Source organism: Zosterops lateralis, assembly GCF_965231275.1.
Source record: "Zosterops lateralis genome assembly, chromosome: 5".
In the NCBI taxonomy this organism is placed as follows: Eukaryota; Metazoa; Chordata; class Aves; order Passeriformes; family Zosteropidae; genus Zosterops; species Zosterops lateralis.
This window is the reverse complement of record NC_139766.1, coordinates 39,335,021-39,355,642: the sequence shown is the minus strand read 5'-3', so window position 1 is coordinate 39,355,642 and position 20,622 is coordinate 39,335,021. Positions and strand designations below refer to the sequence as shown.

General features: G+C 35.2%; 1 protein-coding gene across 2 annotated transcripts in view; it reads right to left on the bottom strand.

Annotated features, from left to right (window-relative positions):
- Positions 1–20,622, bottom strand: part of SPOCK3 (SPARC (osteonectin), cwcv and kazal like domains proteoglycan 3) — a 143,674-nt gene that overhangs the window by 28,245 nt on the left and 94,807 nt on the right. For both annotated transcript variants that reach the window (XM_083862503.1, XM_083862502.1), the window contains one exon: positions 12,773–12,887. In XM_083862503.1, coding sequence (XP_083718629.1) covers positions 12,773–12,887 — 115 coding nt within the window. The remainder of the gene's footprint in view (positions 1–12,772; positions 12,888–20,622) is intronic.

The following is a 20,622-nucleotide window of genomic DNA, read 5'->3' as shown; positions in this document are numbered from 1 at the left end:
GCTCCACAGAATAGTTCAATGTTCTAAATACCTCATATAGATAAAAACTGTTTATCATATATATATATAAAGTATTACAACATGTGCACCGTGTGTGCATGTAGAAAAACAGTATTTTTTTCTAAGAGATTTCTCTTAACGTAAGTTAGCATATAAATCTAGAATCACTCTAAACTATACAAAGTTAGCTAGGAAATTTAGGGATTTACAGCACCACTAAAATGACAAAGGATTTTTTGTGATACATATATTTTGAGCTGGTCCACAACACCTGGTCCACTGAACTCAAAACCACTCCTGCTACCATGACAAATAGCTGAGCAAAATAAATTAAATGAATACTGAATGTCTAGTCACTGCCTAAAGTCCAAAAACGAACACTATAGAGGTGCTGGCTGTAACAGGTGCAGGCTGCTAATCCTTACAGTCAGTGAGAGCTCTCACTAATAATTAAAAGACCATCTGAATGAACTACGAACATGGTAAATCAATGCTCACATTACAAAATCTATATTTAACCCCAGTGAATGAAATTCAAGAAACATCAAGAAATAAACATGTGTACACAATAACCTTATGAATAACTGCATTGATCTCTAGCTTTCTTTTCCTAAGCAGCAAATTGTCACAGATGCTTGTCTCTGACAACTGTCTGCATCCTTTAGCCTTGACACATTATACACTGTTGGCTATTGCCAGCTTTTGACTCAGAAGAAACACTTTTAAGCCATCAATCAGTTATCTTTAAAGCTGGTGGACAACTCTTCTAAGTTATTCCTATCTGTAGTAATTTTCTTTTAAACTTGCTTTCCTAATGTTATGTATCTGTTTTCTATGAAGTCTAGTTATGATCCAATGCTCAATTAAACGGCCAGAAACATCCCGACTGACTTGGATATACTTGTACAAACTCTCATTTTTTCCTCTTTAATAGATTTAAATAGCGTGAAACACAAAACCAAGGAGTATTACTATTTTCTTTGTTTTTCTGAACCACAGCAGCATTTTGTTCATTTTGCTAAAACTATATCCCTCTTCCCGTATTCCTTTTCCAAAGCTAAACCCTTAGAAAGAAGGTAACTATACCAGTGATTTAGTGCTCTCTATCTTCGATGTATCTTTTAATCCTCTTAAACTGTACACATAGAAATACCACAGAGGTTGATCAGCTTCAAGTACTGATCCTAAGAGAAAACTAAACCAAAAAAATCAGATTCCTATGAGACAGAGTAAACTTTCTTAAAACCTTCAACCACGCCTGAATTCAAGACAACACTGCTGAAGAGACCAAAACTGTATTAATTACTTAGTTTTCATTTAAACTGGCTTCACAACTCTCTCTTTAAATGTTTTGTGCTCTACTACTGTTCTCAGCATTCTAACAAACCTCTACTAAAAAGAGGATAAATAATGCAAAAATTATTGACAGGAATTATGACTGAAGATGAATCAATCCAAGATTTCTTATGACTTGTACTCTTTGAAATGCTAAATACAAGATTTGTTTGCTGAGGTTTTTTTCCCTACAAAAACATACTTCAGTACTAGTAAATCACAATATAAAGCCATTTAATTTTAGGGGGTAGTTATGTTTTAAAGGTGCCACCATGCTAATGAGCCAAAGCTTAACAATTTGACAAAACTGAGCAAGTGCTGATGCCTGCATGTGAGGTGGCTGTAGCACTTGATGTTGCAATATCAGCAGAACAGTTTAAACAGATGCCACAGCTAATTTCATGGGTCATGGTGCCTTCAGGAAAGAAGCTGGGTTTTTCATTTTCCACGAAGACTTTAATGTTTTACTTAGAGAATTTCTGACATATAAAGTAATCTACATCTGTGATATAAAATAAAGATATCAAGAAAAAATAAAAGTAATATTGTATTTTGTGATGCAGATAAAAAGCAACCCAGTTGGGTAATTACTATTTTGAGGCACAAAGGATTGATCTAATGATTTTATTAATACATGTTTTCATAATGCTGATTCATCAATAATACAAAAGAAATCTGTATTTGCACATACAAAACCTGCTCTCTTGGCAGCAAAAATCTTCAAGATATGAAAATGTATCACCTGAAATAGATTGAGATCATACTGACACTAGTAGAATATTCTTACCAAGACTCTGAGTAAACCTGTAGTAACCTACATAAAGACTCAAAGCTAGCAGGACGATTTTGCATACAAAATAAGGATGGGGAGTTTTTGAAAATACATCTTTCTCTTGCTTAAACACACTCAGAAGCATGTAAAAATTGTCCTGGAGAGTTATTGTTAAATAACTTTCTTCTAACAGTGTAAAACTTATTTCCAACACTGCGTCATCATTTCAAACTTTTAGAAATTATCACAGCTAGAAATGAGTGATATTAACATGGCCTAAGTGTCATCACGCCTTCAACGCACAGACGGACATTTTCAGAGTATCAATGAATACACACAACCACGTTAAAATGTTCATTAGTGCCTCTAAACTTTATACCGACCAAGAGAACAATGGTTCTCCACTGTGAAAGTGTGCTCATTTATGCGAGAATAGCAAAAGTGAAACAACAAATCAATACCGCTCTTCTGTCTGTATGCCCAGGAGAAATGAGAAACATTGTTTTAGAAAAAACTTCTACTTCTATGTGCAAGAACTGATTATATATTTACTATTGAAAGAAAGAGGATATTGTGTAATCAAGTAAGGATATACTGATACCACGTAAACTTTTTTCCTGCCATAATAAGTTATTGGAATATTTGCTTAAAATTAGCTCAAGTAGAAACTAGTTACCATGACAGAGGTCATCTTCAAGTAAATGAGATACAACATATATATTTAAAAAAAAATAAATTGAAAGGGCCACCATATATATCATATCATACCACATCATATCAGCAGGATATTAACAAGTTTCTGACAATTTCAGTGTAGCAGCTGTAGAAACATCAGCAATAGCTGTGATGGACAGACATTTCAATCCCTGTCCTCTAAAGAACATTGATACTTTTAAAAAAATACTAAAATTCTGCAGCTATTAGAACAGTCACTTCGGAAAAGTGATACTGCAACTATATAAGAGGGAGCATAGACAGCACAGCTGAAGTACTAAAGTAAATAGGATATTGAAGTACTAAAGACTTAATATTGAGAAGTGGTTGCCAAAAGGTTATCACAGGTTCTTTAAATACCACTCAGCTTACATCTTACTCGAAGAGGACTCCATGAATCTCATTGATCCACCTTCAGAACACTAGTGAACCATCATCAGTCCATTCCTGAGCTTCCTAAGGATCTCAAATAGCTAAACTGTTCATTAATAAACTGACATACTTACAGAAAAAATAATTCCGAATTAGGTTATGCAATTAGCACCACATGTTTTATCTTCAATAAATAAGGAGGAGCAAATTAAGTAATTTAAAGTAATTACCTGATTTACAAAAAACCTCTGATTTTTTCTAGCAGTTATCTTCCAGTGTTGAGTAATGAAAGACTTTTAAATATTACTGCATATTGATGGTATAAAAATAGTATCAGTAAAAAAAAATATTACCATCACATCAGTAATTGAGACACAAACATAAAGGCATCCTTAGCTTATTTGTACATTGCATGAACAGAAAGATAATGCTGATCCAGATACTTAGCATATGATCTGCATCTCTTTGGTTATTTATTCTCAATACAACTACTGTGACACACTTGTAAAGTCTTTAATGTACCATAAGATTGGCAAGGCCCCTTCATTTACATAATTAAGGCAATTATAGCCATTATAATCAAATGCAGCACCATTATAATGGTTTGGACTATATTTAAGCTTCCGCTTTATAATCCATGGAAGCTGGTTGGCAAAGTGCAAAAGAAAATAATGAATATATCCTAAAAAAGCATACTCTCATGACTACCTAAAATAGTTTAATAGAGTTTATTGTGCTACACAGACTAAACCTTCCAAATAATTTACATGTTTTGGGGACTCTAGAACTGAATTTGTTCATTAATTGTTTCAAGATCTAAGTTAAAATTAATGATTACAAAACCTAAAATGAAAACAGCATTAATTATCTTCTTTCATCGTAACAGCTTGCGCCTAACTCTTTTAAAATTGCAGGAATACACACAAAACCACAGGCTGATACACTGCAGATAACTTTTTTTACCTCTAAAGACATATTCATGACTGGGTTCACTGGGGTTTCCTCTCCTACTAAAACACAAGGGGAAAGGACGTAAAGAAATCAATCAAGCTAATCAAAATTTTCATAATAAATCATTTTAAACCAACCTCCTATAGAACAATCTTTTCTCCTATGGAAAGTATATGAATACTTTGTAGTAGTAAGAATACAATTCCAAATGACTGATTACTCATCTTGTATAGATCAAATCTTTACCTAAAAAGAACCAGTGTTATAAACCCCGAGGATTGGAACAACCCCACAGAAATCAAGGATTACAAAAAAAGCAATGCATTCTAAGCATTCACCCCATGTGTATATAAGCACACTCCCACACACTTATACTGAACCAGCTAGCTTTGTTTGAGAAGGAATTTGCGAAGTTCACCCTGAATTGCTCCCTACACACAGGATGGACAAGGGGTCCCACGCTGTGCCCAGCTCCTCAAATATGCACATCTGTTTTCTAAGCCACAACTTGCACAGGACATACATGCATACATGCATCTTTATCACAGTGTCCTGTGATAAAAAGTACTTACACAATGAGCAGAGATGCAACACTGGCATTATTTTAGAAATCAAAAACTATTACACAACTATTTTTAACACAAGGCCACATCCGCCAGTTCAACACTCACTTGCTGGTAACAAGAAATATGAGAAGCAAATTCTCCAAGTGCAGTCGACCACAGTAGGATAGAACTGCCTTCCACAGCACTGAGACCTTAAGAATTTTCCATTTAAAAGTAAATTTGTGGATGTGACACACATACACCAGGATTTGACAGAACTGTATAGATTTGAATACCCAAAAGCAGCCATAAAAAGTGGAATGACTTGGAAATAAACAGGCCAAATGAAGAGCAAAGACAAGGTGGTTCTAGAGAAGATTGTTGTTGCAAAGGTGCTTGGAACTGTGAACAAAGAGCTGTTTCCTGTAACAGGTATGTAATATTCTCATCTTCCCTTTAGTGTCATAGCTCTTTGCAATATTGATGACAAGCACTCAGCTAACAATCCTTTCTCATTATTACAATTCATCCTGGAAACAGTAAAATGTTGTTCTTCAAAGCATTCTAAAGTATGTTCTGCAGTGTTACGGGGATTATTTTTCATAAACACAGCATATACACTCTAGGCTTCTTTACATAAATAGTATTATTATAGAACAGACAATCTTCTCTTAATCCTTCACTTCCTTGTAACAGTCAAGCTCAATCGAATTTTAATTCATTCTGCAATTATGACTTAATTGCAGAGAATATCAAAAATACAGATCACTGCTGTAGCATATCCTACCTTTTCACTTTTTTTTACACTATCAGCTGCACTCTCATCTGAATTAACAGTATTCTTTTTACTAAAGTGTCTCTGCCTCATTGCTCTACCTACATTTGTGGTATCACCTATTTTCTGCACAACACATATTTCTACTGTTTGTTCCCAAGTATTATAATCCATATAAGAACAGAAAGAAAAAGCAAAACTTTTTTAGCCAAAAAAGTTAGTCATCTACCTGTATACTACGCAATTTTATTTATCCTTTTTGAACTATGAAGGTGTTTTAACAAAGTGAACACACACTATTCCACGCAGGAGAAGTTTGGTATTATAGGAGAAACAGAAGCACAAGTGAGTCACTTCTAGAGCCTAAGAGCTTACACAGCTGCATCTCCATTTCTCCAGTCCTTCAAAGGCAGCCACAGGCCCTTCATCACTTCCACATCACACATGGACAATACCTGGCAAGCAGCCTGTAAGAGGCTCCTTTCCAATCTTTCCCACCTTCCAGAAGAAGGAAGGCCAGGTATATGGGTGTGCTCTGGTGAAGCCCAGGCTAGTTGACAAGGGAACCAGGGATCGTGGGCACGCAGGTCAGCTCTCTCTCATCCCAAACACATTCTCTGTTACTCTACATCACATTAGACTGCTACTAATCACACTACATTACATTACTACTAATTATGATGGAGAAGTCTCTTTTTAGAAAGTCTTAGCATGGAGTTTGATTAATGAAAAGAAGATTTTCAATTCAGTTTTACTTGGCTTAGCGTCACTTGAGAAAAAAAAGATAGTTTAAACATTTATAATTAAAAAAAATCTTATCATTGAAAAAACAACCAATAAAATTAGCTCCACTGAGTTTGTTATTACACAAACACAGCAATGAATCCTAAATAAATACAGTATTTCACAAATACAATAACATAATATTTTTGTGCTAGCAAATCCCATTTCCATCATAGAAATGGAAATAATTTACATATTCAAATGAACTGTTGCAAAGATTAGTCTACTATCTCAGAAATAACATACCCTTTATAAAATATCTAGTAAAGCTCTAAAATCTGGTAAAACAATAGTACTTCTTATTAAAGATGAAGTAAACAATGGTCTATCATTCACCTTATATATAACAAAGAAGAAAAGGACATTCCTAATGAACTAGGCTGACCAAATATCAAAGTACAAAAATGCATAATGCTTCAATTTTCACTTTATCTTCAAATCATAAATAATGCATACTTACATTTCACCATTATTGTAAATGTGTTAAACAAAGCAAAAGAGGTGAAAAACAGCAACTTGGATGCTCAGACAAGTACAATTCTAAGATTAATAGCATTACAATTAAAAAGTAAAAACTGCATATTCTAGTAAAAAAAGCAATAAAAGCAAAATGAACATTTACTTGTAAGTCAATACCCTCTGAAGAACTACAACGTATATACAACAATACATTTTAGTTTCACAGTAGCTTTAAAATCAAAAGGTTTCAGAAACAGTAATAAAATAGTGTTTAGAAACATCAGTAGAGTAAGAAGGCTTACCTATGGATAATGTCTTTTCCTCCAACAAGGAAACTGAGTCACAACGTTATAGCCTATTTACATTTAAATCAACAGCATGATTCACACTGATGCCAGCAGTAAAGGCAAGAGCAGAAATATTAGCCCAGATTAAATTTTTGTTGTGAGCTCACAATGACACCAGGCTCAAGCAGTACAGGTAAGACAAACTCCTGGATTTCAGTGTTTCCACTGATACCACTCATCATTATGCTCTTGTATTTCAGGCATCATCTAAAGAATATACTGAGAAAAATCAGCAAAATTTTCTAATGAAAATTAAGCAACTAAAAAAGCATAGAGAATTTTTTTTATTGTGGCATTATCTAGTACTGTAGTAGGAATTACACAAAAAAAATCTTACTGAATATAAATATATGGCTAAGAAGAAGAGTAAACTAGAAAGCAATTTCACAATTACCTAGTGCACACTTAACTCATATATATATGCTGCTACCACCTATACCCCCAGACTACCGAGACCACCTCCTTCCATTTACTGTGCATATTCCTCTGAGAGAGAAAGTTAACTGAGAGCAGTTTGCCCATGATGAGAACCAGAACGTTTCCCTTTGTGCTTCTTTTTATAGGCTGGTCACTTTATTTTCTGTAACAAGCATGACAGTGTGATGTTACAACGTTACAATTAGATATTTTTAAAAAAAATTTAGACCATACTACCATATTTGTAAACAAAGCCTAAACAGCACTATAACATAACAGTAATTTTATTTGGTGGGTTATTTTTGTCATATTTCAAGTTTGAATATTAAATTCTATCCTCAACCACACAGCATGAACCTCTTCAGCTTACAGATGAGAATTTTGCTCACTGTCTCATACAAATGGCCTCTTCTGGCAACCCCATAAGTGGTCACTGATAATATCAGGCCTAACTGGCCTAGTACATGTTGGTTGAAACATGGATTTTTATTCTATTGATGTCCTGTAATTACTTTTTCAAGAGAGAAAAAGGTAATTACAAAACAGTAGCATCTATCATTGAAAGGCAGAAATACAACATAGAGATTAAGGAGTTAACAAAGTGGTATTTTTGACCCTCAATCTCTTTATTTGTGAAGTCTGGAAACCAGTCAGTGTTCTCTCTGAATGTAAACAAAACAAAAGCTCTTTTTTGGCAACTACACCTGTACTATATGAAGAGTAGTAGAGGTCATGTATTGAAAAGATGATGCTATGCAAATTAAATCAGAGGATTTGTGAGAGTGCTGCTTGGTTGTTTGTCCCTCTATTTGTTTTTCAAACGCTGATGCACACAGAATGAACCAGTATCCACAGTCTTTAATCCCTGTGTTATTTATCTCCATCTCTACAAAACAATCAACAATTCAGCACTATTCAATATAAACCCGGATGCAGTTGAAAGAGCAGCCATGCTCTGTCATTAAAGTCTTTCAGATATGCTAACTGGAAATACTTTGAGCATGCAACATTGCCTTTTCACCTCCTTCTGGCAAAAGCTTAGAGTCAAAGAGTATGACATTTGTAAGAGCTTACTTGTTACCTACATAGTCCTCCTCAGATGCTGAAAGAAAGGGAAATTGTTTTTTTTTTGTTTGTTTGTTTGTTTCCATGAATGTAAGCCTAAATCTCTAATTTTAGTGAAAATATCAAGTGAGCTCTCAGCAGAGGATTTACTAGAGATTAACTCAAAAATTACTGAGACCGAAGTCTTCTATTTCAATAGCCAATAAAAATGTGTATTCAGTATTTTACCAACAATGATACAGCTTTTGCCATTTAAACTGCAGGACCTTCAATTGGCCCTGAGCTTTTGGGTGTGGTTACATATCCCAGCTGAATCTTGACCCCGTGTCAGGGCAGAAACACAGCCTTATTTCTATGATAGATACCCGGGACATAATCGAGAAGGATGCTGTAGTACACATCAGCCAAATCTTTTGGAGATCAGGAGCCTGGGCATATCACAGCTCACACTTGTCAGAATGTTAGTGCCACTTGACAGGGAAATAAAACAAAACACTGTGTCAAGATTTTTAGTTTTAGGAGTAATTAAACTTTCCCAATGTATGTACTCTGGAGTAGAGCAAATTTAAGATAACTGAAAATAGGTGTTTTTCTTAGATACCTTTGAAGGTCTTTAACCATAGCTAAGAGCTATCAGCCATACACTCATCTGCTGACAAAATTCCTGCAGAAATGCCTGTGGTCTTCATTTACCACACTTTGCACCATGTGTGTTTGTTCTTACCCATCAGACTGAAGAGCAGGACAAGCAAGGGACGGGCTCACTACATCTCAAAGCAAAAGGACTATGAGCACAATCTGAAAGAAAAAACTGTGCCCAGACACTGCCAAGAGGACAAAAGACTCCTCTGTTTTGTAAAAATGGGCAGTGCACAGAATCCTTCCTAACTTCTGGTTCCACATAAACACTCGGAAGTGCTTAGGAAAATAAAGATCTGCAGAGTCCAGCTCGATGAAATCCTTCCGTTCATAGCTGTGCAACTCAGTATGACCTGGACACCCCAAATCCTGGCACATACTTGAAAAGGAGACTGGGACAAAAGCAGGACGTGAGGCAATGGCTCACAAGATGCACCCACATGTGTCTCTTATCTAATACATGTGTCACAAATGGTGGTGTTTCCCCTTCATTCTGCTTTACCTTCTTTTTCCATTGTGCTTATACACAATTTCCTAAGCCCTCCCTCTCCTCTGTACTCCACATATTCATTTATTTCTAACTTTGTGTTCCTCTAATACTGCCTCTAATGCTCCACAGATGTCCCCCTCCCATTTGTCACTCTGAGTTTGTTTTTTCCGTCTCTTTTTTAAAGTTACTGGAATACCTATTTTAGTTTATGATAGCCATTGCTTTATCTAAATTACATTCAAAACAAAGATGGTAAAGATTTTTATTTTATTGTGGGCTTTTTTGTTGTGAGTTTTGGGAGGGGGGGCGGTTTGCTCATAACTTTTGTTTTTCTTAACAACTTAGACATCTAGATCCAGATCAAGTTCTTAGCCCTTTCATTTATGGATTTAACCTAAGAGACCCTGCACATCAACTGGGTTCAATGTTTCTAAATGTATCATTAAAATGAGACAGCCTTCACGAAAACCTGGATCCCCTCACCAGCCTCAAGCATTCATCAGAGCTAACGATTAGACAGACTTCATAGTTCATTTGCAACTAAAAGGACCCTATGATTTCATTATTAACTTCACATACATTTTAAGAAGAAAATCTGTTTTTCTGAATAGTGGTTTAATTTTGCTCTCCAAAGGAGTATAGGGAACCACACCAAGACTATTTTGGGAAAGTTCATAGACACAGTTTGCTCTCCAGGTACATCCCCAAAAAAATCATTAATTTCAATCTGAAAAGATGAACAACTGTCCTCAACAGCCTAGGTAGGGGATGTATTTTAGGAAACACTTAATCTATCCCTGAAAAAGGAGCAGTAACCTTGCTTTGCCTGATTGGCTTCATCAAATTTGTAAGCAACTGACATATATATATATATATATATATATATGCAGCTTAGAATTACAGAACCATAGAAACATTTAATTTGGAAAAGGTCTCCAAGATCATCAAGTCCAACTACTACAACACTTCAGAGAGCTCCATTTAAAGACAAAAATTGTATTTTTATAACTTCTGTTAGAAGAATTTCTGTTGTAAGAAGTTTTGTATTCTGTCACAATAAAAGCTGAAATTTCACTAATGATACTCAGCTCACTTGCATGTTTCTCAAGTTTCCTGGCTTTTGGCCTTGTAAATAAAAAAATAATTATGATTTTTTGTTACTATATTGCAACAAAATGTAGCATTTGGAAAAGCCGTTTATTTTGCTTGCTCTGACAATCTGTCAGGACAGGATTAGTGTTAATTCCTATATCCATTATATCTTTTTTCCTTCTCCTTTACATAACTAGGCACAAGTAATCTTGAATCCTTGGCAATTTAAATCATCAAGAAGAGTTCATTCTTAATTTTGAAAATTCCAATTTCTGAAGCAAAAAATCTCTCTAGATTTTTTTCAGTGTTTTAGCATAGGAGTATGAAAAAGTAAATATGCTTGAAAGAATACACACAAGTACAAAGATAATTGCATCAGGTGAAACAGTTTCCAGCAGAGAAAATGCTGGTATTTTTTGGTAAATCTAAGGACAATGATAGCATATTAAAAGGCTAACATACTGGAGAATGGTAAGCCTGCTACTCACATAAGAGATGCTTTTCACCTCATTATCTCAATTTCGCTTCATGCCCACTGTTAAGCAAATATTCCCATATCCATCCTGGAGACACAGAAACTATTGCTACAGGATGCTGCAACCACATTATGGTTACACTCACTATATATTTTAACGGGGGGCCACATTAGCCACACGATGCTGGGTCTTCCAGTACTTTTCATTTCATTCAACAATGCAAGATGATGACATATTTATCTATTTATTTTCAAGATACTACATGGAATTGTAAATCAATGCTTTAAAAAATGTTAAGACTATCATTTTGCAGAGAGGTTACAGCACAGGGAGTATTGAATTACATATATTCAATTAATATTTAATTAGACAATCAATTATATTGCCAAAGACGAGAAAAGGTACCTAAAGAAGTGTTTCAGAGCAGTTTTTAATTTACTTGTATGCCCACACACAGTTTAATCTTTATAGTGGTCATCTTCATTGACTGTTAAAAGAACATTAATTTATTTTTTAAACTAGGAAAAAAAATATCATTTTGGCAGTAGCTATAGCTTATAATGGAAAGTAAGACTATCCTGCACAATAAATCTGGAATAGTGCTTCAAACTATAATGAAATATCAATGTTAATGCAGGAGTGCAATATTTGTTTCTTTTATTGCTATAAGGTTGCTACACACACACACACAAAAAAATCATTGTTAAAACTAATTTTGCTGTATTTTCAATGCATTTTACTCATCAAAAGTGTTACTACACAGAAAGAACCAGAAGAGGCACCTAACAGAGATCAGTCTAAATAAATTGTAAAAATGCAGACCTCCAATCATGCTTTTCTTGACAGATTCAGGGCAATGGTAGCCTAGAACCTCAAGACAGCTCTCTATTCAGAAACACCAGAGACAGTATCATGTTTTAACAACCACCTGCCATAATCACCTGGGAGCCACTGAAATACAAATATGCTTAGCCACCCTTTTTTCTCTCCAGTTTGGTCCAGTTGCACCAATGGCTAAGAAGCACTGTAATGCAACTTCGTTTTCTAACAGTGTAATCTCATTTGTGATCCAAAAAGAAGCTGATTTACTCCTATCAAGCACTTTCCAAATGAACTTGCTTACATAATATAGTCATTACTGACAGTTCTACAGCTCAACTATCTGCTCCTATGACCAGCACCAAGGACACCCTTTTTAACACACTTGATTTTCCTGAATATTCAACTAAAAAACACTGAGGAGCAAATAATTAACTTCTTCTCTAAAATAAACCTCTAAGCATCTCAAGGAGTATTAAACAGTAAATGAAAAAAAGAACAGCAGTAACTCATAATACAATAGCTCAACTGAAAAATACCATGGTATTTTATTATAGGTACAATCTCAAAACCCTTGGCAAAGAAACAACCTTGAACAAAATAAAGCTGGTTTTATTCAAGAACAATGAGTGTTTCTGCTAACAGTAATATTCCATGTGCAAAATCTCCCTTCCTTCTGGAAATTAATATTAAAAATATCACACAAATTACCATCACTCACCTCTCCTGTCATTTCTGCCTGCGCTTGTGGATTTGTCAGAAGGGCAAGGGCAACGTCCTTCACATTTCACTGAAATCTGTTTTCCTGAGACACAGGCTTGATAGTCTAATTTGCACTGTAAGGAGACAGAATAGCTGTCATTAATATAAACATATCTTATTAAAAATAATTCTAGTTCTAAGATACTTGAAGCAATCTTTCATGAAATGCTTAAATCTTTGCAGACAGGTGTGAAGAAAAGTCTTCTGCAGTATATGCTACTTTCATAATAAAAATTAGATTAAAAAAAGGTACAAAGTTTTTGGTTTCTAGCCTGGCTACAGTTTCAGACTCAATTCAAGCATGAAGGCACTTGTGGTGTGAGACTTATTTGAATATCCATGCTAAATGGAAGTACACTGCACTGGTTTTATCTGTATTCTACGAGCAAATAAACACAGCAACAACATTCATTACTGAAAGGAGCAATAAACAGTCAATTTTTATAGAATTTATACCGAATTTCTATCTTTAAGATGACAGTATCCTGGTAAAAAGGATTAACAAATAAAATGAAAAGCTGTGCCTAATGTAATTCTGCATAGTGACTATCTTTTCTGATTCAGAAACAGATTCATTTGTGAGGTTCTGATCTGTGTACTTACAGCTCCAATCCAGAAACCACATAAAAGCTTACTATATCTGAGAAACAAAATTGTTGTTTCAAGTGTATAAAAATAACGTAGTTAAAAGCCACATACAGAGAAAAAATATCATTGTAAACCATTGCATTCTTGCTGAAAAGCTGAACTTTTCTTCCAGTAAAACAGTTCTTTGCATAGAGCTCTTTCTCTGGGATGTTTTGTCAATGTATTATCAGGAAAAGCATAAAGAAAAAACCAAGGGAGGGAAGCATCTACAAAGAGTTCTTTCAAAAAGTGAAAGAAGAAAGAATGTTATGGAGAACACTTCATCCTTGAACAAAAGATGCCAAATGTCTCTTTAAATAAGTAAAGGACACAGAAGCATATGAGTCAGAAGATCAAGCAACAAATAAAAATATGAAGTGTTTTCTATGCATCACAACACTTCAGAACAATCTCACCAGAATTTGTCTTTTATTCCCTGACTCGTATTTCACTGTAATGAAGTTCCATTATAGAATGCTAAAGTCAAAGTTTCTCTCTCTCTCTCCCAAAAATATGCAAGGGGTGGGAGCACTGCAGCTATGTAAGACTCAAGAAGCCTCCTGAAAAACTGCACTTGAGGTTCCCACTAGTATGCAGATGTAAGCACTGTAAATTTACAGAAATTTATCAAATTTTTAGGCAGGCTTCTAGTCTTGTCACACGCTCACACAGTTCTATATCCTGCATAGCCTGAAGTACATCACTATCAAAACAGTACATTTTTGTACCATTGGCAGTGCTAAAAAGACAGAAATTAATATCTCAAATTTTGTGTACTTAAATAAAGTCATTATTGTACTTTCAGTTTTGCATTTGTCACCTTTTGCCAAAAAAGCATGGTTAAAGGAAAATGACACTAATAGAATCTTTTAATTCTCCCAAAAAACCCCAACATAACCATTCCAACTGAAAGCTATATAGCAATAATATCTTATAAAGGACTAGAAAATGGAAGCAAAGCAAACACCTGCCAATGCCAATTTACTGAATACTTTTTTCTATCTCAGTTATCCTGCCTGTACAGAAGAGTGCTTGCATTGCTATGATGCCCACCAGCCCCCTCTCCAGAAAGTACATGACCTAATTCATATTTTAATGCTCAAACCAATATTTGGCAAGCAGTACCATGGAAAGGAAACTGAGGGTCCTGGTTGATGGCAAGTTGAATTTGAGTCGTTCTGCCCTGGCAGCCAGGAGGGCCAAGGGTGTCCTGGGGGGCATCAGGCACAACATTGCCAGCCAGGCAAAAGAGGGGACTGTCCCGCTCTGGTCTGCACTGGGGCAGCCTCATCTTGAGTGCTGGGGGCAGTTCTGGGTGCCACAAAATAAAAAAGGTATTAAGCTATTAGAGAGCCACTGAAAGAGAGCCACAAGGATGGTGAAGGGCCATGAAGGGAAGCCATACGAGGAGTGGCTGAGGTCACTTGGTCTGTTCAGCCTGGAGGAGACTGAGGGGAGACTTAACTGCAGCATACAGCTTCCAAATGAGGGAAAAAGGACAGGACTCAAGGGAATATCTTGATGCTGAGTCAGGGGAGGTTTAGGTCAGATATGAGGACAAGGTTCTTCACCCAGAGGGTGTTTGGGCAGTGGAAGAGGCTCCCCAGGGAAGTGGTCATAGCACCAAGCCTGGCAGAGTTCAAGGCTCTCAGGCACACGGTGTGACTCTTGGGGATGTCTTGTACAGGCCAGGAGCTGGACATGAGGATTCTTGTGGTCCCTTTCAACTCACGCTGTTCTATGATTCTAGAGGGTTGGGAGATGAGCTAAAAGATATCCTAATAAAGACAGAAGAGTTTTAGAAGACAGAAATATAATAAAAATAGCTGTAATTTAAAAATAGTCTAAAATAGAATGTAATTTGATACAGAAAACTGCTGCGGTCTACTGTTACTTAGGAAAAATAATCAAGATATTAACACCGAGCTGGAGCAACTGGCTGGACATCCATTCTAAAGGAAAAATAGAAGTCTAGTGATCATTAAGACCAATGGAGTGGTGTTTAAAAACATTATACCAGGATATAAAAATGCTAGTGCAACCCACAAAACATGCAAGATAATTTCACGTAGCTCTGGAAGCAATGTACAGCTTCTGACAAGGTTTCAAACAAGACAGGAATTAATTGAAAAAGGAGTAACAGGAATAATGAGAAACTTAGAAAATAGTCACCAAAAAGAGGCTGAAGGACTGTGTCTTAAGAAAAGATGATTCACAAAACAGCTGTCAAATAGGCAAAAGACATCTGAGAGGTACCTGAAAAAGTACCACGATGACTGCTACCAGAAATAATTGTCTTGAATTGCTGCAGAGAAGTAATAAATTAGACACTAGGCAGACTTTTTAAGAAGGGTAGTGACATCTTAAAACAAATCATTGGAGAAGCTTTTTGAACCTTAGTAATTGTCTTTACAACCAGGCTTAGATAAATCCATCAGGAATTACACCTGTGCAGCTTATCTTGCTTTGAGAACATGGGTGGATCAGATGGCATCAGGCTTATTCAGCTGGGAAGGACAGTGCAGACCCGCTACAAGAAAGAACCAGTGTCAAGAGATTACTGCTTGCATAAATCTTGTTCATTTACTGAAGAGGATGAAAGGTGTGCAATGAATGAACTAGGGAGATGGCACAAAAGAAAAGAAAAGTAATGTTTGCACTGGTCTATTGATCCTAGATCATTTCAGCAAAATTCTGTTTGGTACTGAGTGTATTTGTGCTCTCCTGAGCTCTTGAAAACCTGACATATGATTTGAGAACAGAGTAAATATTTTTAGACAAACTAAAACAAAAATTAGTTGAATATATAAATGCTTTGCAATGTGAAATATGAACAAAAAAATCCTTAAATTGGATATTCACATCTCACATGTAATTTATTTGCTTTCATCTGCAGAATATAATCTATCTGTAAAAAGATATATCACACAGAGTGTGTGAGACAGCTGTAAATTAGTTGCTATTTGCAGACTCCTCAAAATATACAGGGAATAAAGACACATTAAAGTATATGAGAAATTTAGTTTAACAGTCTGGCTACCATATAATAGAAGACGTAAGAGTGCACTGACAAGAATTTCCTGATGAGATAAAAGGGAGTAATGTCCATTCCATGTGTTATGTGAGTGAAGAGCCCTCTGGAAGAAAGCAACAGAATTAGGAGCGCACTATAAGTCTACCCAAAAAGAAAGATAAAGTCCTTGTGTAGCACTGACTCTGGCATTTCCTTTAATGTAATCAATCTGCTTCTTCTCACAGACTTAATTCTGTTCATTTTTGAGAATTCTACAACCTCAGTTCAAGTCTTTCCACAACCGTACTGTCTTGACAGGAATATCTAGTGACTTTTAAACAAAACTAACTAAAACTAAGTAATGAGGATACCTGTGACTTCTCTGGCAAGTAAAGAACAGAAGCTCATGAACAGAAGCCTTGAGGTACAATCGGCAGACAACCCCCTCCAATTCCTCTTTTCCATCTGTATAAACCCTGGGCAGCTGGAAGCAGATCTGGTACACCCTATAGCATACAAGTCAGCAGAAATTAGCTGCCAAGATATTCATCTAGATGTACAGTGAATACTGTGTCCATTATGTGCTTTTCACAAAGAAAGACTGAAGTTTGGCCAGATATATAACACACCATTTTCTAAACAGAAGGATGTCTGCAATATTGGACAAAATGTGAATTCACTGTTAAGAATCTTTCAGATATTTTCATCTGCTAAAATGCTGATACTTACAGAAATGCTTTCTAGAACAACATCATATTTAATACTGAGCACTCAGTAAATTACTTTTTCGACAAACAATAATGAATATTTATGCAACTGTAGAGTGTCTCATATTTGAAAAGTAACCACCACCTTTAAGTGTACCTTATCTCAAGGACAGCTCTGTAGAAGTCCCTGGTGTTTTTGTACATTTAAAAAGCAAACATGGCATGCTATCCAATTCTAGAAAAAAATACACACATAAATAATTAAATTCAGATTTCCCCTGATAATTATCAGTTCATATGCTACAAATAGAATTTCTGGGTTTATTTGGAATATCCTTTCAAATTTATATGTTCCCACCAACATTTGCTCACAGCTCTTTCCTTCCTGTGTATTTTCTAGATGATCAACAATTTATTGTCAGATTTCTGTATGATGCAGTCAACAGGATCTCTGAGAGCTCTTTGCTAGAATACCACAAAGATACATTTTTTTTCCGTATCATTATATGTTTCACAGGTAGAAATCTTTCCCATAGAGCCCCACATTCATGCATCAATACAGATGTCTTCTCTCTCTTGTTAGAAGCTGGTATCTCTGACAGCTGAACAGATAATTTCTGATTACTCAGTACTGTGTGCTTTCAACTTATCTTCATGCTGTTTTCTTATCCACATTCCCCATTTTCAAACTTTATTCCTATTTCAGAAAGCCTACACACATTCCCCAGCACAAAATTTGCCTCCGCTGTATTTGGTGCAAATTGTTATGTGAAGTTACGGCCTCAGAGTTGAGTCAAATACGTAAAGAAAGTATCTTTTTTAACTCAGTGGTAAAAAGATGGTGGGTGGGGTGAGGGTTGATCAGGCATGTTCCAGGTCCAGTTCAACACAGACCATTACCTGATACAGAACATGGAAGAGAAGTAAAGGACTGTTTCATGCAATCACTTTAGGCTGGCTTAAAATGAAGATGAAAATAGGGCCAAAGTTAGTGATGTGGTAAACCTAATTTTTAAAATTTTTATGCAATTTTGAATTTCTTTACAAAAAGCAGCCAAGAAGGTATAGAATTTCAAGCCAAATGCAGCTAGGCATAATGCCAGGAGACCACTAATTCAAGCATAAGAAAGGAAAAATTATTGTGCAAATCTATCCATGAAGCATCACCGGGATCTACAGATGCCTTTTTTAGCATGTGTATTACTCACCTCAAAAATAAGAGTTTGGATAAAAAAACTTTACAGCAAAAAAGTACTACTTAAAATGAAAACAACTGTTGAATATATTAACCATAGAGACATGCAACTAACACTTTGATCAGAGAAAAACAGGAAATATGTCCACTGAACCAAGACCCTGAACAAAGAAAATCTTTTATGGTTAAAAGACAACTGATGATAATTGTTTATGAAGCTATGAATTAGAAAATGCTATTTTCATGAAAAAATGAAACTTGTGTAAACCGTTTTCTTCCCATTTACCTTGTCTCTATTCTTCAGTGCTCTGCAGTGCAACAGCATAAAATTAAAAGCTTGAAATCACTGAAATCAGGTCAATTGGATATTCAGTCTTTTTCAGACTCCCTAGAACCCACATTAAGTCACAGAAACATGCCGATAGATGTCTACTGGGATTATTTAAATTAGGCACCTACTTATCTTTGCTTTCCTACTTAGAGGCTCTTAAAGACACATGATGCTGAAGAGCTTCTGCAAATCCTCAGAAGAACTTATCTGCTTTTAAAATCAGCTGTCTGAATTTTTAGACACCTACTCAGTTTGGAAAATATACACCTCACTATCTTATTCTATACATATTGCAAACAGGCTAACTAATATTTTATACCATCAACTAAGAACACAAAGCATAATTAATGGCAAATCCCTACTTTAAATACACTATTTCTAGTAAATTAAGAATAATTAATAATAATGCTTTTAGTATTTGGGTAAAAAATGTAATATATTTCCTCATATCCAAATTAATATTTCAATATTCCTTGAATACAATAAATTTTGCAAAAAGATATTTCAAACAAAAAAATAAAATTATTGTGTTTTAAAAAAACTTATTCACAAAAGGGCTAAAAACATATAACTGTGTTATATATTACATTGTGCTCTGACTCACTCCAAAAATATAAACATTGGTTCAGTCTGAAAATTTACTAAAAGCTTCTAGTAAGCATGCATAACACCAAAAAAACCCAAAAAACCAAACTGAAACAAACAAACAAATAAAAACTCTTTGTGACATACACAAGCATATACTTAAATCCATAAATTCTGGCTCTTATTCAGAGCTCTTCCCTGTATAGTCCAAACTTCACCGCTTCATCAGGCTCCTTGTTTCAAACTTCTCCATCATACTGATCCCACCCGAGCCAGAGATGCACAGAATGTGACTCAACACCGAGTGTATGTGAGATCCTTCGTGCACTCCATTGCTGTAGTTCAGTATTTTGCAATTTGGAGAAATTTTCTTGAGAGATGGAAAAACAGATACTGCTCCAATAAAACCAACTTTACATTTTCAAGTTCCCATTACAAAGTTGAAAATTAACATTCAAAGAAAAATTCTAAAGGTGAACAAAAACATTTAGATGTCCTACACAACCATCTTAAAAATAGGTGACTATATTGGTTCAAACATCAGTAAGTAAAGCTCTTCACTAATTTACATCTGGCATGCAAATTTCTGAATAATGGCAATAATAACATAGAAGCAAGGGCAAAGCTGTAAAACCCTGTAACAGGACACAAATGGCTTCTAAAAGTGTGGATTTTTTTGTTAAAACAATTTACTTATTCCTTATTAGCATGCATTATCGCTGTATTTTTAATGAGATATGACTTCCTAAGCCATGCTGGCTGACTGAATTGCTAATTAAACAAGTTCAATTTATCCAATTATATCTAAGTTGAAATATTTATAAAGTTGTATCTGAGCTAAAATAGCATCTAAAGGGCATGCTCATTAGTTTCAATTACATGAAAAATAATAAAAGTACTAACAGCAACATACACAGACGTAGACAGTCCATACTGAAGTATCCCATCAAAAATTTCAAAGACATTTAAACTATTCTTTGTCAACTGTGATGAAAAAGGAAAAGGAAAAAGCAAAAAAAAAAGGAAAAATAAATTCTATATAGTCCATTACAAGTAGGAGAAACACCTAGGCACTCTCAGTTTTCTTATCAGCATATTGCCTGTATAGCTCTCTGCTTTTTTGCCCACCTAAAAATACATGCTAATATTCATTTGGACTCCAAGTGCTAGATTTAATTTATAAAACAGTCCAAAATACAAGGCTCCATGTGCTATCAGTGATAAAAATATTCATAAAGTTCCACATTCATACTAGTTTTCACTCTGTCAGGAAAGAAACATGGTGTTGTACAAGTGGGAATTAACATTCCAAAGCACGACTGCTTTTCACTAGACCACATATCTTGTCTTA